General features: G+C 34.5%; 1 protein-coding gene across 5 annotated transcripts in view; it reads right to left on the bottom strand.

The window, feature by feature from the left end:
* The window catches only part of PDCD10 (programmed cell death 10), a 37,835-nt gene that overhangs the window by 11,069 nt on the left and 10,016 nt on the right, over window positions 1–16,750 (bottom strand). For 3 of the 5 annotated variants that reach the window (XM_010952075.3, XM_010952077.3, XM_045514563.2), the window contains 2 exons: window positions 10,107–10,317; window positions 2,272–2,325 (listed from right to left, as the gene is read on the bottom strand). In XM_010952075.3, coding sequence (XP_010950377.1) covers window positions 2,272–2,325; window positions 10,107–10,202 — 150 coding nt within the window. In that variant the 5' untranslated portion in view covers window positions 10,203–10,317. Of the gene's footprint in view, window positions 1–2,271; window positions 2,326–10,106; window positions 10,318–12,149; window positions 12,272–16,750 lie in introns of those variants that run through there. The other 2 variants (XM_074368393.1, XM_045514564.2) reach the window with 2 other exon arrangements.

Raw genomic sequence — 16,750 nt, 5'->3', positions numbered from 1 at the left:
TCTTCTGGTTGAAGTCCTAGTTAAGCTGTTTTTTCTTTTAAAGTCCATAAATTTAACCAACGACCCTGGTTGACAAAACATACATAACCATCCTTAAATCAGAGACTCTATCTATACCTCAAAGGTTTTCCTCAGAATACAACCTTAAACTCTGTGGATGTTCAACTTTTATGAAGAATCCAACAGTGAGAGAAAACTATCCCAAGGGCAGTAACATCCACTTGTCTCAACACTATCAGAACCGCCAGAGGGGAAAGGAATCAACAGCAAAATAGGTATCATAAAGGGTAATATTCACTAGTGTTTTATCTTGAGAAAAATTATTTTAATCCTTTTTTTCCAAATAAAAATAGATATTTAAGCTTGGTAAATATCACTGTTGTTGTGGATCAAGAACTGGAAATAAGGAGATATATATGTGGCTGGGCAAGGCTTTCAAAATCTTTTTCAGATTAAAGTTGTAGTTGAAAAAACACAAAAATCTTCCTCTTTTTATTGCATACCCTCCTTTAAAATCATTTAAAATTTAATAAATTAAATACAGCAATTAAGAATAAATCAATGCAAAACTAATGTTTTCCTCTGAATAACTTTCACTATCCTCAATTAAGAATCAGGGCCATGGATAAATTTATCCATTTATTAAACCAGATCTATCATAGTCACATACTTTAAACACACTGCTTGCTTTTTAACTATACTTTAGAGTTAAAACATCAGCTTATTTAAAAGGATATTACAAGAAAAAATTTCATGAAATTCATTATTTTGTCTCTTTTATGAATGTCACTGAGTATATACCATCTTCTACTTCAGAGAGGGTCCTCTTTATGAGGATACACAGGAGAACTTTTTCTGTTCTTGGTATCAGAAAAGCTGACTTTTGCCTTACTGATACTACATTGTGCAATAGATTACTTTTCCCTCTTTGGCCACAAAGACACTTAAAATAGTCCCCACCATGCCTCCCTAATGACCAAGTATACCATTCAGAACCACACTGATACTTAATGGAAAGAAGAAGAGGGAAAAAAAGAAAAACACTAATGATGGTGTTGCTTCACTGATTCTCTTCATTAACCCAATGATTTGGCCGGATGTATTTTAATGAAATTAGTATGTATGTGTAACACAGGCACTGCATTTTAGAGTATTAAACACATCAAAATAGCTCTTATCCAACACACACAATGTAATTTCTTATGGTGAAATAAGGCAGATGGCTAGTGACATTATTTATGCTACCAGTTAAGAGTGGTATCAATAAACTAATCTTTGCCATAAAAAGAAGTCAAGCTGGATGGGTTTATAGTTTCAACTCCAATGAAACTCAAGTATAAATTTATTCTAGACTTAAACATTAAAATATAAGCTGTTTTAGCTACTGATGGGAGCAAACATACAAAAAGCAAATAAAAATGAAAATTTGGGGCACCTTGATATGTATTTAGAATGGGGTGGATTAAGTTTTATATGAAAGACTGCACCCAACACACAGAGTAGGGCTGTCCAAAAGAAATACTATGTAAGAAACAATTACAAGCTTATGTAATGTTAAAATTTTTAGTAGCCACATTAAAAAAGCAAAAAGAAAAAACACATGAAATTATTTCAAGAGTATACCCAAAAAACTATCATTTCAACATGTAATCAACATAATATTTACTACTGTTTGCTTACATTTTTTTTTTTTTGGTACTCATCTTCAAAATCTGGTGTGTATTTTATACTTGGAGTACAACTTAATTTGAACTTGCCATATTTTAAGTGGGCAACAGCAGCAAGTGGCTAGTGATTATCAACTGAACACCTTAGGTCTAAAGACAATAATTCATTATGAGTGATTCAGCTGTATATTCTCAAATATCCTTAATCTGACGTACAGAGTGGTCTTATTTTCCTGCTAAAAACACTATTTTATACTTATGTTATATACTTAAACAATACAAAGAAATTCTTTTGAGTTATAATTTTATTAAAGTTTTTAATAAATCAAATTAAAAAGAATTTAAAAATATACTCTAAAGCTAAAGAGAGAACTGAAGAAGTCAGTTTCAAAAGCACAAGGTGATGAAAAGCTGAATGCTAAGGAAAGCACTTGTTCTAGCTTGGAAGTGTTTTAAACTTTAAAGGGTACTCTAAAACAGGTACAAGATAGCGGAAAAGGTTTTCACTAGCCCAAAAAACAAAACAAAATGCAATTATCACATGGTAGTTAGATTTATACATAACATATATTTTAATCATCATAATAAATTATCTGTGCCTTACCTTGATGAAAGCTGCTCTCAGTGTCTGAGCTGCAGACAGATTTACTCGTTCTAGCTGCAATAAAAATTTTAAATCATTATTAATATAAATTTTCTTGGAGAAAGCATATTTCTGATATTCCATTCTGTAGTAATCACACTGATACATCCATCATTCAGTTAACCAAAATACTTGCTAATAATTCTAAAGCACTGTAATTCTTCAATAGACAAGCTACCTATAATTTTCATTAGAAACCATGAAAAACTGTTATCAGTCCTTTATTTATTCCTTTAAAAAAAAAGATACTCTACCTTAAAGATAGATTTATTTTCAGACAATCACAATACAAAGTAAGTCCCTATAGAAAAAATAAACATATTTACTTAAGTTTTTGAAAATAAGGAGGGTTCAAGATTAACTCTCAATGTTCTGTTGCAAATACATGGTAAATTATGTGTACTGAATATAAAATGATGGAACACAAAGAAAATATTTATTATTTAAGATTCTTTGTGGTATGTTTACTATCTTACTCCTTTTTAAATGCGTATTTACAATCCCCTCAGTCAGGGATTAAACTGAGATTAGTCTTTTTTATTAACTAGCAAATAGTACTGATAAAAGGTTTGATACTCAAATTGAAGACTGGATCACATGGATTTTAGAGATGCTTGTATCTGTCCTCTATTTTTCATCAGGATTAAAAAATGGTTACCTAAAATCCTGAATCAAAAGTTCAATCCAAATGCATTTAATTTTTATATCAAATGTGTAAGGTTTACAATTCTGAAAGATAAATGTCCTTATTAGACACCATTTAATTTGCTCTTCTATGAGCTACAGAAGGCATACAGTTTCACAGAAATAACTCCATTTATTAAAGAGTTAACTACCAGGCTTAAAATAATTAGCTTCAGTTAAAATTGGATTTCTATAGTCCCTAAGAATTAGGTCAGTTAACTTAATAAACCTCAACATACATATTTTCCATTTGGGACAATATTAAATGTTCAAAAACAATGTAACCTTCATAGATTTTTATGCAAATGGAATATTTCTACAAAAATCTTATAGTTATATATCACATTATGCAATAAATATTCCTTTCAATCCCTTAAGGCAGTGAAAATATAAATTTTCCTTTATAAATGACACACACACACACACACACGTGTGTGTGTGTATGCATATATACACACACACATATATATGTATATATATATATAAAATAAATCTCCAACAGTTTAAATCAATTTATTTTCTAAACAAGACAGAAATGCCAGGAACCTTACCTCCCTAAGAGTTACTCACCTTAAGCAAAAAGCAAAAGCCAACAAAATCTGCCAAGATAAATAATTTATCTCCAAAAATAAACAGTGGACCATTTAATTTAGTATTTAATTTGGCTTCTACAAATCTTGTAAAATCTAACATTGCCCTGGTAGGTAAAATGGAAGACACAAGGGGATCCAGGTAGGCAAAAATAGCAAAGAAGAAACTAAATAAGGAATTTATAAAATTAATGAAGGTGTATCTCCAAAAATTAAAACTTTCTTCTTCCACAGAATTCATTTAATCATAATGAATCCTTCTGAAGATTAAAATAACAACAGTGCTCCTCCGATCTCAAGTTCTTGTTGTGCAAGGGAGGCAGAGACAGACAGACAGGATGAATGTTTCCTCCCTGATAGGAACCCATTTCCTTGTTCAGGTTTACACCACACTCTGACCTCTTTCGACAAGTTAAAGGTCTGAGTCAGAGGTGTGCCTTCAAGTGTCAGCATTATTAACTCACTCTGTACTGCCCTGGCTGGTATGTAAAAGGGTCAAGGCAAGTAAAAGAGGCCCAGAAAGCCAGTGAAGAACTATAAAATCAGCCAAGATAGACAACAACATCTCTAGATTTCAGATTACACACGTGCACCCTAGGAAAAAAGGAAGGTCAGACCTAACTTACTAAATCGAAACTGTGAGCTGTGAAGTACCTGACCAGAACTCTGCTGAGAGTAGTTTTTGGGGTACAATATGTACCCACACACCTTGCAATAAACCCATCAGGCTTTATTACTCATGATATCCCCATTGCCCAGGGAGTAGCAGGTATATAGACACGTACGTATTTTTTGAGTGAAACTTAATCATTCACTCATAAATTTATCTAAATTGTTCTTGAATCTATAATTTTAGCCTGTAATACTTAGGTAGCAAGGTATATTTTTACTTTCCCTATTAAAACATGCTTCTATTTTAGGCTTTTCACATGTGATAGATGATTTCATAATAAAATCACGTTCACCTTATCTGTACCTTTCATGACAGCATCAAGTTCTGGTAATATCCTAGTAACAGTTACCACTTACTAATGAGCACATATACATTATGGACTTCACTTTATAGAATATCTCTAATCCTCATAATCTGTAACTAGCTACCATCATCTCCATTTTACAGAGAAAGAAACTCAGTTTGCATAAACATACCCAATGTAAAATAGGTAAAAAGTAAATACAGGATTCGTACCAGATGCGTCTGGCTCCAAAACCCATACACAAGCCACCAGAGCAACCCTGCCTCCCTGTACTCATCCTTCCAAACTGGAGACTACCCTATCACTCAATCTCTTCAACTACTTAAGAACCAACATATTTCTGAATTTCTACCATGTGAGAGAAGTCAATGTGAGAGAGACAAAGAAACAGACTCTAGTCCTGGAACCTCAGAAGATTAATTTAAGTAAGCAGCTAAAGGAAACTGATGGGATCACAGTCAGCTAAAGAAGAAAGTAAAAGTATAAAGATGAGATCTGACCTGGTCCTTGGAAGAGTGTGGCCCCTTAAAAATCATCTTCCTTGACAGTTCTCCCATTTAGGGCTTCTTCAGGGTTGGTAACATATGGTGGTATTATGTAAGCTTGGGGCAGACAGTAACTTCTACTTTGTTTCCAATACTTGTACTAATGAGTCCAGAATTTCTCTAGCTTTTGGGATAACGGTCTTTGGCTAGGCTGTGTTTAAAGAGCTAGTGCAATCATTTTTCAGTGGTACTTGATAGTGCATATACCATATTCTGAATGCAAAGAAAAAGGAAGGGACATATGATGACATTTTGCATTAACAGACACTGGGACATGGAGAGGTACCCTGGGCCTCCGCCATGTAGGAGTTCCATGTAACCATTTAAAGAGTACAAAGAACAGAATCAGAGTGAGAGAAAAGGGCACATAACATCTCATCTCACCTAAAAAAGAAGGCAGTGCAACTGGAGGGAAATGACAAGCTGGGTGAGCCTAGCGCTGAGGTCTCACCTCCAACCTCACATTCTGCCTACTTGCAGCTGTGTGAGCTCCTCCTGCAACTTACTCTTCATAGCTTTCGAGAGCATTTACTATTAACTAACTGCAAACTTGTCCAACTTAACTTTCTGGATCATTTATAAAAATATTTTAAAAGCTTATACATAATTTTGATTCCACAGAGAGCTCATTTATTGTATTGCTCCCTCTAGAAATGTCAGTTCATTCCTATACTTAATTTTCTAGTATCAAGCCCGTTTCTTAAACCCATAATTTAAAAATCCACTTAACCCCTTGGTTGCTCAAATTTTACAGAATCTTCCATAAAATCTTTTGAAAGTTTTTTTTAGGTCAAAATAGATACATTAGTTGGTTCGCAACTGTCTATAAATCCTGCTTCCTCAAAATCAGGCATGTTTTCCCCATGCTGACAGCCCTCTCCCTTCTTCTCAGCCTCCGTCCACGAAGATTCTTAATCATAGTCTTTAAAAGGAGTGAAACTGAATCAAGAATAAAAACTTCACACACACCTGCTATGATTCAAATGATAATGAGATGAGTTAGGTCAAAAAAAAAAAAAAAGCCGGAAGTAGGTGGAATAAGAGTCCACCCGTCAACTTTTATGAAGCCACAAAGAGGGCAAAATGCAATCATCTGTTTTGGATGTACTAAGTCCAATAACTAGTTCTCAAAGAATCAGTTCCTGGAGTTGCCAAGCTGCGTGGCAAAAAGGTAAGCAGAGCTATCTAACTAGTATAAAAATATTCTACTAAAACATTGCCTACAAGTGTGCAAAACTCTTACGGTATGATCACAATTTTGTCAGAAAATCATGTGGAGAACTCCTTAATAATAAACAGCTAATATTATATAGTATTAGTACTATTCTATGCACTACAATATATCAACTCAATTATTTCACAGAGTTGTGAGAATTAAGTAAAATACTGATAATCCTCATTTTGCAGATAAAGAAACTAAGACAAGATTATACAGGGTAGTAAGTGGCAGAGGAGTAATTCAAATGCAAAATATTAACTTTGATCATCAGTGAAAGGTGGGATTGTAGGTAAAACCCAATGCCTTCGTTGTGCAGATGTATATATACTAAGCTCAAAATCTGAGGTTGATTCTTCTTTTCAATAGGAAAAATTATATTTCACCTTAAAAAATTCCTTTAAAAAGTCATAGGAAAAGAAGATACATGTCTTTTCCTGGAATATAGTACTGAATCATACATCTTTCCTCCTCCATATATATACAAAGAATCAGTAAAAAATAATACAGTACATGAGAACCTGATCTAAGACTTGGCATGAGGTTTCTATAAACTCATTATTCCACAATGCCACCAGGAGACCTATTTCACAGTACATTTACAACACATGCAATATACTTGGACTCTGAACTCTGCAGCAGCTGATTAAACAAGAAGCTTATTCCTTCTCAGCTATCTTGGCATAGCTTCATTAAGTTTAGCAAGCTTCTAGTTCCCAAAATGCCATAAATAACTTTCCCTTGTGAGCTGGAGTAACAGTACTAAAATTTCTCCAGGTGTAAGGATGTCCTACTATCTAAAAATCTGTTCTGCAAAATGTCTTCTAGACTACCAATGTTACTCTTATGAATGTAACATTAAGGTGAGAATACGTGAGCTCCTTAACTCTTACAATACACTCTGGACAAAATACAGTGAATCATTTAGCTTCAGATTAAAACTTCATCCCTACTATGGTGTTATTTTCTGTAAGATTAACTTGACATCTATTTTATCTTTAAATCTACAAAGCAGACAAAAACAGAGCCAAACTAAACTTAAATTTCCCCATTAGTAGATTATAGGAAAATCCATATTTGAACTAGTTAAATATTAATGTTTAACTGATTAGGTATCTTATTTAAGATACTACAATACACTGGAATGTTAGAGAACAATGCTAGTATTTTATTAAAAAAAAAAACTTGATGGCATGATGTTAGATCAGTAAATTCAATCTGAGAATTAGACTCTGACAGTTTGATACAGTATCTCTCAGTCTGCCATATCAGGCCATTTCATTTTCAAATTTCACATCTAACAATTAGTTCTTGAAACAACTATGAATCATTTGGCAATATGTTCTAATTCTGGGCCCATTAACTCACATATGTTTTTAGAGCTCAGTTTCTGGAAGAGATTTAGTAGTCCATTCATAGCCATTTCTTTTTCTTCCAGTTAATTTTTCTTACACATTACAAAATTAGAAAAGGTATATCACTATTAATTCCAACAGTTCATTTTACCAGAACCCCACATCCTATATAACTGTTTCCTAAAGTCAAGACTCAAATAAGATCATTTTATCATATGTAGGAAAAGGTCACCCAAATTGTTAGGAAAAAAGCTTCTCTAATATTCCTCCTTTATTAACTAAATGATCAAACTGAAGTTCTGTAATGTAAACTGCCCTCCCTTCAAGTAAAGACTTAAAATACTAGATAAATATGGAAAATGCCCCCAAACAACTTGGTCCAATAGCCTACAGAGTTAGTTAGCTACACAGACATGAAAAGAGGGAGCACCTGTGGGTGGAAATGGCATAATGGTTCTTGAAGAACCTGAGAAGTTCAAACACTAAATGTTAAGATAGGTCACTCACCTATCCTTCAGTGACTGTCTCCTTACCTCATACCTGGTACAAGGATAATTAGTTAATAATTTATTTGCTTAAACATCTATGTTCCCTATAACTCATGAGAGGAAGTATATTGCCTTTTTTCCTCCATATCTCTAGACGCTAGCAGACTACTCAACAAATAAATAGTTGGCATTTAGTAAATATTTACTAATCAGCAATGAAGCACTTGCTTCCAATAGAAACTGTACTAGTCTTACAATGACTGGGTAAAGTATTAGAACAAAAATGGTAAAATTAATTACTGACATGTTGGCTGTAGCTGCCAGAGATGGTACAACTACCCCTAAAAGAGCACCTCCAATGCTACCAGGGTAGCAGGATAACAGGGACAGGTTTTTCAAAAGATGCCTCCTACTTGCTTCATCTTTAGTAAACTTCTAAATTTCCCAACCTCCTTGGCAGCTAGGTGTGGTTATAAATCTAAGTTCTTGCCAATGAGATGTAAATGGAAGTCTTGCGCAGGACTTTGAAAAAGGAGGCTGAATCAGCTGGAAGTAACACCCCACCCCTTGCTCCATTTTTGGCTCCTTCTAGACAACAACTCAGGACATAGGGATGGAGCTTCAGCAGCCATCTCACAAGCTGAAATGACCTTGACAATGGAAGACAAGCACTGGGATGATGAGACAGAAGACAGGAACCTGAGTTTCTGATGTTATTGGCCCTGAACCACTTACCTCCAGAATTTTTTATGTAAAGAAAGAAATTTTTTACCCAAGTCACTGTTTAGAATTTTCTTGTGCTCACTGAACCCAAAATGATTTGATAGACAGCATCTGAAATTCCAAAATGTATGTCTGAAATGGCAACTAAGTCTGTGGTTCTCAAGTTGAAGAAGATGAATCACTCTCTACTGTCCCCAAGACTTAAGACCATAAAATACATCAAATACATTATTAAACCTAATAATGTGGGAGAAATGGTTTTGAAACCCTGAAACTTACCCTAATATAAATACTTCACAAAAAGGGATGAAACGTCATAGCAAACGGTGAGAGCTTTCAGGAGTTAGTAGCAACAATAAGGTTAACTCCACTGATAGCTTTCATTAGAATAGTACAATAGCAAAACAAACCAACCAACCTAATTTAATAGACAAAAGGCTAAAGCCACTGAATTTGGAGTCCTAGACTTTATCCTAGGTATTTCAGAAAAATAATTTCACATATCAGGACCTCAGTCCACTATTAAAAAGAAGGGAGTAATTATCTCTAAAGAACTTCCAGTTCTAAAATTCTCTACATACTTTGGCATACGAATATTCACTTAAAAAAAAAAAAAACAACCTAAAATGTATTGATGTTATTATAAGTCCTAGAAAATCCCTCAAATTAAAAGCAACTACATCTTCTCTAGATACAAAGCAATGGTACTTTCCATTTATCCATAAAATTGTATTTAGTCACTACTGACTATACTCATTAGGATATTTTTGTGCCTGCTCTTCTGGCTACCTAAAATGTGCTAATCCCCAACCCTTCAACACTCTAACCCTTATTTATCTCTTTCAGATGTTAGCATATGTTTCTTTTTCCAGTGAGGCCTGTCTTGGCCCCTAAAATAGGTCCCACCTGCTATTTTAAACACACTTTTTATTTTTTTAAACTTCATAGCACTTATCACAACTTCTCATTTACATAATTACTTATATTCTTTTGTTCAATGTCCCTTTCTCCCACTATAGTGAAACCTCCAGAGGGGGAGCAGTACATTAGGGTTTTTTCCCCACTGTTTTATGTCTAACCCTGGCACAACGCCTAACACATAGATGGAATCCATTTATATAAGTATTTGCTATATGAAGGAACAAACAAACAAATGAATAAATGAAGCAGACATTAAGGAATTGCAGAGACTGTATGAAGAAACATTTACCCACTGACCTCATTAAACACAGGATACATGACTGCATAGAGGGGCATAGAAACCATGGAAGTGGTCTCAGCTTCATTCTTCATCTCTTCCATTGTCATCCTCATTCAAAAGCCAACTACAGTAGAAAAAGCAGTGCTAAAATGCAGAAGAATCTTCATTCACTGCAGTCTTTCTTCTCTTTTTTGTGATAAAAGAATAGGGCACAAAACATATACTGACCTGGTTAAAGGGAAAGAAAGAACAGAGATTTACTATATTAAGGGGAAACTACTTTCTTTTCCAAATTAGAGTCCCTATCTTATAAAAAGCTCATTTGTTAATATACCTTACTTGTGAAAGCAACCCTCGTCAGTGAGACATCTCCTGTTTCCTCCTCGGACTCAAGAACTGCCCTTTCTTACAGCTAATCTCCCTCATTAGATACTACTTCAGTTCACAAAGTGGTGATTCACAAACCCACTCATCTTGAATTCAGACAGAGTACTCTATGAAGCACTATCCAATAACGACATATCTAATTTCATTATATATAACCTAGGAAAATGTATAACAAGATTTATAATATGAACTTATAACTATGAAATGTGTTATATAAATGTGCATAAAGAACCAAATTAAAGAATTAAGGATAAAAAATTAAGGTGTTTAACATTTTCATTAAAATCGTTTTGCTAACTGTTCATTGATTTGTCACCTAAAAAACAACAGCAAAAAAATAGCAAGCACCAAAGATTTAAGGCAAATTTTACAATTGGGAAAATTCTACCAAATGTGATCTATTTGGGGAAAAAAATTTACTTAGTCAATTTATTTAATATTATTTAATTTTGCCAATGGTAAAATTTTTTTTGAAACTTTCTGAATCTTTGTTCAAATCTGACACAAAAACTAAGAAGAAAAATCCACACTCATAGTTTGTAAATAAAGTATCAAGAATTCAACACTGTAAGAGAGAAATTTTGCCTTGAGGAGTTGAGGAAGTGTGTTGTTTTTTAACAGAAAGCAACTGTATTTAATTCCTTTGCTAGAGTGAAAAATGAGCCTAATTATAAAGAGTAATAGTAGCAATATACCTACGTATTAAATGATATATATTAATTTGTTAAATAAAAAGTCATCAATTTTGAATAATTCCTATCATTTGTGAAGTATTTTCAGATTATAAAACATCTTTCACATGCATTTAGTTCTTCCAATAAATTACTTTACAGTAACCGTTATTCTAATTTTACAGATGAAAAAGCAGACTCAGAGATGATAACTTGCCCAAGATCATACACGTAGAGGCCCAAGACTTGATCCCAGTGCGCTAAATCCAGATCTGATATTCCCAAATCAGAAAACAAAGTTTGAAGTGAAAACCAAGAACCCCAGCTCTCTACCCAAGAAAATACCCAGAAGTTATTCATTCACTGAATAAATGTATGCTTAGCACCCACTACATGCAAGATGCAGTGGGAGATGAAAAAGACGTGGTTCTAATCATCAAAAATTTATCTGAGCCAGACAGTGAAAGACCTAAGCAGTAGGAAAGATACAATCAAAGGGTAGTACTCAACAGCTTAAATAAACTCTAAGAACCTGTCCCATTTTAGAGCTGCTTACTACTCTTCCATACCCCTACCAGCAAAGGGGAATTCAACCCCTACTGCAACAGTTTAGTCCTGTTTCTGAAAGTTTTTCCTGTTTAAGAGCTTAACTCTGCTTCCTGACTTCACAGAACCAAATAATTAAATAAAAAATAAATAAAAGGAAAAAAAGGCCAATTCCTAAATTTTATTCTATAGGACAAGACAAAGCCAATACCTGGTGAGACCATTCATATTTAAGTAGACTGTTTTGGTCATAGCAATAAGGATAGAGTGGAGGAACAGAGGCTGAAGGCAGGGAAGACTTAAGAGACCTCGTATATCTACATAAAAGATCAACAGGATCTGAATAATAAGCAAGAGGAAGCAGGTAAGTATCAATCGTGGCCTTGCAGTTCCTATTTGACTACTTAATAACCAACAGGCAATCTGCTTTTCCACTTAGAAATAAACTATGCATACCTTTTCATAATAAACTTGGAACAAGGAAGAGGGGCTGAAATGCTGTGATATTAGTCAAAAATGAAAATGATGGATACTGGATGTACAGTATAGGTAGTAATAAAAGGCACTGGTACCTATAAAAAAAAACAAGAGAAAAACAGCAGTACAGGGCCAACAACAGAACTTGAAGAACTATTTCACTGGATGACAGAAAAAAAATCTTTTATTTATTTAACAAATATTTATTGACTACCTATACGATATGAAGCCTAGTACTAAATACAGAGCGGTGAACAAAACAAGACCTCATGGAGCTTATACTGTGGAAGGACAGTGATGAATAATTGTGAATACATGTAAGGGAGAAGTCAGGTGCTACCCTACTATCAGAGAAATGGATGAGAGAACCAGCATCACAAAAACCAGGTGTTTCAAAGAGAAGACAGAAGGTTTAGATGCTCTGGAACCTGGACAACAACTTAAAAAAAATTACTTGATTTCCTGATGAGGTCAAAAGTAATGCTCAAAGAGTAATGTCACTTGCATACTGGGGGAGGGCACTACCTGAGAGGCTGAGATGGTGAGCTCGTGAGAGAGGAATCTCAGTTTTCAAGAATCTCAGCAAAAAGTAGGTGAAATATTAAAGGAGATAAAATACTGAAGTAGGCTCAATGGGATCATTTCTGTTTTTTACTCTTTTGAACCCAGGTGCCTATCCCTGCATATATAAAGGCAGAGTTGAAGGGACCAGTAAAATGGCTAGGGTCACCTTCAGAATTCCTGCTGACATCTACCTATCTCTTACCCAACTAAACCTGCCCAAACACTTCATTTTCACCTTTTTAAATGCTGGCATTAAATTAAAAAAAAAAATTTGCTTAATAAGTAGCATTGTACCATGTCAGGAAATATTCATTTAAAATATTTATGATTTAAATTAATTGTCTCTGTGTGTATATATATACATATATATTAATTTCTTGCCTCTAAAGCTAACTTTATAGTACTATCAGCTACTATTTACCATCAAAAAGACAATATTATAGCAACATTATGGGCTATATATAGGTGGTTGGGCCACTCCATACTTAACCACCTTTTAATATTGTTCCTATGGGAAAATATTCCAAAGAACCAATTTATATCTGAACTTTTCAGAACACATATTCACAAATTGGGCCCACACACAGTTTCATTAGTGTTTATATGAGATTTCAATATGGCTTTTTAAATATTAAATTATTCCGCCAATTTTAGTTCAACTTCAAGTTAAAATATGCTGTCATTCCTTCTACATGCTTCTTCATTTCAAACGGTTCAGTGGACAACCTGCAATTACTCCAAACCAGTCCAATGCCAAACTCTTAGTCTTAGGAGTTTCCACCCGGAACTGTCTAACAGGAGGTCTGTTCATTTAAAGAACTGCACCTCTGGTGTATCTCAGCGCTCAGAATCAGCACTTCCTGAAACAGTCTTCCTTTACTCCATCTGGGGGACAACAGAGCCAAACTATTTACTCACATATTCAATGAATAGACAAATGGAAATCTTGGTACTGATGTACACAGTTCTGGGGGAGAAACAGAAGCTTCTGAAGTAAAGTAAATTCTACACTTAAAAAAATGTTTGTACACAGGTCTATTTGTCCTGTTTTTCCCTATAGTCAAATCTAGTACTCAGCCCCCTTATATGGTCCTAAATTCTTATAATTCCTTTCATTTCCCTCCCTAAAGAGGAGTTCTATTTATTTTTGTTGGATCTCCAACCTGCCCACGATCTTTAGCTAAAAGACGTTTATTTATTCCAGCAGTAAGCAGAATCCGTGAGTTACAATTTATAAGTGTATTTCTTTTTCCTAATAGAGACAGTACAGTCAGCATAGCAGGTACATAGTAGACATGTAATAACTGTTTGCTGAATGAATAACTTAATGAGATAAGAGATGGACAATTTGAAAGTCGAATCAGTCTTGCTAATACTTTTCAAATATCAAGCCTAGCAAAACAAAATCTAAGGAATCTAATTAATTTTATTAACAAAGTCTGGACCCAGTTACATTCACCAGTTTTTACCTCTTTTTGCTACCTCAACCTCTTCCTACTATAATAAGCTAAGAGAATATAAGCACCAGATAACTCCAACAGACATTTACATGAAAACCAAAGAAAAATGAAAGTCAGAGATTATAAATTCCCATGTCTCAATTTCATTAAGGCTGCTAGGATGTGATCCCAGGGACACAACTGGTGCATAATTTAATAGTTCACAAAATCCTCAAAATGCAAGCATTTCCAACATCAGTTAACCTTGCTTTACACATAAGCAAAATCCAAAAATTTATCAAGCTTTAAGCAGAAAGCAAAACTTTCTCTATGACAAAGAGTGGAAGAGTGCTGCAGTTTCTAAATGCTCAATGACCTAAGCCATCACCACCACTTCAGGGCCTATTAAAAACACAAATTCCCAAGACTACTTAATCAGAATCTCTAAGGGTCAAGAAAGCTGTACTTTTAGCAGCAAGGCCAAATGATTTTTGTGAACAGGACAAGTTAGAAATCACTGGTATGAAAAGAACAAGGGCTAGAATCAGAAAAACTAGCTGCTAAGGCCAGTCTCAAAGACACGGGTAAAATTAAATTTTACTAAGCACCTGAGACAGGGGTTTTTGGTCCTAATTTTGTAGAAGTTATACTTAATCACTGGCCTTGTTTCCTCATCAGAAACAGAAAATGGGTAAAAATATCATCTTAAAGGCCATTTTAACTAAAATTCAGTGATGATAAAATTTTATTGCTAGTATCTACTATAGTTCCAAAGTAATGTTTTGGGAAATTAAAAAAAAAAAAGAAAAGAAAAAGGTCTCATCAGATCATAAAAACTATTTAAGATTTCTAACAAGGGGACCCTCTTCAATGACTGACAACCCCTTGCCTTTTCTCTCAAGCATATGACATCACTAATCAGACTCATCAGGCTTCTAGGGAAACTGAATTTGTTCCAAGGTGGGTTCAGATCAGTCTGGCCAATCCACATAGCTGGAAAGATGGATATCTGATATCACACCCTACCTTTTAGGGCCTTCCCATGTCAAAATGTTGTAGCCAATTCCAAACAAGAGACAAAAGGTTTAGAGGAAGCAGCTAGGAAAAGGACAGGCAGAGGAATAGGGCAGGAGATCCTACCTAGACCAAAATGAACTTGAAACCTTCATCTCTCTCCTTCTTCTGCAAGTTATATTTTTCTATAATTCAAGGTCCTCCATTCTATAGTTATTTTTTTTTTTTAAGGTAATATGGAACTCAACTGCCCTGAACATGCACTACTGCCAGTTTAGTATCCATAGAAGTTTGCATTTAGGGACATCAAGAGACAATCTCTTCTTAATTGTAAGTGACAATTTGCTGCTGTATTTGTTTATATATATCAAATTTTTTCTAGGCTTCCCCAAAATAATAAGTGAACAATCTGTGCAGAGATACAAATAAAGAGCGTATAAGAATTAAGGTCTGAAAATATGGGCTCAAATCCTGGTACTGCCATTCTAAACCATCTTGTCTCAGAGCAAGTCACTTTATTCTTTAAGATGGACCAAAACTGAGCTGTATACTAGAAGGAGATATAATTAGATTAAAAGATGAGGTAATTTCTAAATCAAACCATAAAGCCCCTATGTTACATGACTTTAAGTTACTAAGCACTGTATTTTTGCACTTTTAAATAACTATTCAAAGAAAGTAAACATCCCACAATGAATTGTCACTTCTTTGGAAGATCTAAACTCCAATTTGTAAAGGCACCTCCCGTTTATACCACAATTTCCAAGAATATGACATCATCAGCTGTTTTTTTTTTAAAACAAGGTAAAAAAGATATAATCTTCAATATCTCTGTAAACATGACTGACCAAACAAGCATTTGCAGAGTTATTAAGAAGTAACATAGGTTCTAACTAAAACACCATCTGAAAGTTGAGTTAGGATGTTTCTGAAAACAGTTAACAGTGGCAAATTAGAGTACAATGACCCATGAAGGAAAAATCCCTAAAATGTAAAAGGTCTCTAAATTGAACTCCAGTTATCATTCTTTGTTAAGCTCCATACATCTCTCACAGGTGTTTCTTAACTAATAAGCAGACTTGATTCTAAACATATATTTATAAATCAGTCATTTAAAACTTAGTTTATCTTTCTAGAGGATTAAAGTTCTAAGACAGACATCAAAATCCACAAGGTTACCTAAAAGGAAATGGGGATAGGACTGTTGTTAATTATAGTGTCCCCCCCCCCCCACTTATCCACAGTTGCATTTACTCTAGGTCAACCACGATCCAAAAACATTAAACGGAAAATTCCAGAAATTCATACGTTTTAAACTGCTCGCCATTCTGAGCAGCATGATGTGACCTCATACCCTCCACCCTGAGATCCTCAACCACAGACACGGTCTGCTCCTGACACCCACCTGTGGACATCATGGCTTGATAAACCAGGATCCGCAGAGGCAGATGAGTCTCCTGATGTATCGTCAGAAGGTCAACAGTAGCCTAACACTACATCACAATGCCTACATCATTTCACTTCATCTTATCATGTAGGCATTTTATTATCCCACAGCATCAT

This window comes from Camelus bactrianus, chromosome 1 (genome assembly GCF_048773025.1).
Source record: "Camelus bactrianus isolate YW-2024 breed Bactrian camel chromosome 1, ASM4877302v1, whole genome shotgun sequence".
Classification (NCBI taxonomy): domain Eukaryota; kingdom Metazoa; phylum Chordata; class Mammalia; order Artiodactyla; family Camelidae; genus Camelus; species Camelus bactrianus.
Note: the sequence above shows the minus strand (reverse complement) of the source record. Positions and strands in the feature narration are given on the sequence as shown.